We start from the raw sequence: 789 nt of genomic DNA on the forward strand, positions 1-789 counted from the left end.
CGAACTCGCTACCTTAATAGAAATGCGATTCTTGCTCCCTCGTTTTCAATGAAATCTGCTTTATCTTGTGGCAGGAAATGGCGTTAGTAGTTTGCCTAAGGACTGCTGAGAATAAAGGTTATGAATATAGTGTAAAACCCGTGGTCAGGGGGAAACGCAAACCTTAGACCCATTTATCTCAAAACTTGATGGTGGCGAGGTCGCGTCTCGCATTCTCAACACCCCATCATACGTATGTTTGTATGCGTGTGCACATAGACCCCCCCCCCCACAACAGGAGTGGTGGACCGGAGCAGCGAACTGGCAGCGCAAGGCCTCCACTACCGACCGTCCGCGGAAACCCTTCTGCTGGCGAGCCTCCAACCCCGACGCGGCTGTAGCTGGTCTCCCCCGCAGGTCGACGACGAGAAGTACTGCGCCAGGAAGATCTTCGAAGGCAGTGTCGGCGAGGGTGAGTTGGCCTTACTTATATTAAGTGTGTCCAAAGACTAGTCAACCTCTTCTGTGAAATAATGTTAGAAATTGAAATAATTAAAACTGAACCGTAGAGCATACAGCCTATGCATGTCTCCTTTGCTTAGTAGGAAATATTAACCAAATAGAAACAAAAGATACCTGTATCACAGAAGGCAGTAAGAAGTGCGTGGCTACTCCTGCAGCGCAAAGCTAAATCCTAAATCTGTTTCCTGTACCCGCAGATCCTTCGCATTCCTTCGGAGAGCATAGCTACTCGAGTGATTACGTAGATAGTCTCAAGATGTTTGACGTAAGTACACATATGTAGCGAAA

General features: G+C 47.8%; 1 protein-coding gene across 1 annotated transcript in view; it reads left to right on the plus strand.

Annotated features, from left to right (window-relative positions):
- The window catches only part of LOC119592435 (murinoglobulin-2-like), a gene marked incomplete at its 5' end in the record, with an annotated part of 10,056 nt that overhangs the window by 8,634 nt on the left and 633 nt on the right, over window positions 1–789 (plus strand). The window contains 2 exon segments of the mRNA XM_037941259.1: window positions 278–451; window positions 699–766. Coding sequence (XP_037797187.1) covers window positions 278–451; window positions 699–766 — 242 coding nt within the window.

The sequence above is a fragment of the Penaeus monodon genome, chromosome 30 (assembly GCF_015228065.2).
Source record: "Penaeus monodon isolate SGIC_2016 chromosome 30, NSTDA_Pmon_1, whole genome shotgun sequence".
Classification (NCBI taxonomy): Eukaryota; Metazoa; Arthropoda; class Malacostraca; order Decapoda; family Penaeidae; genus Penaeus; species Penaeus monodon.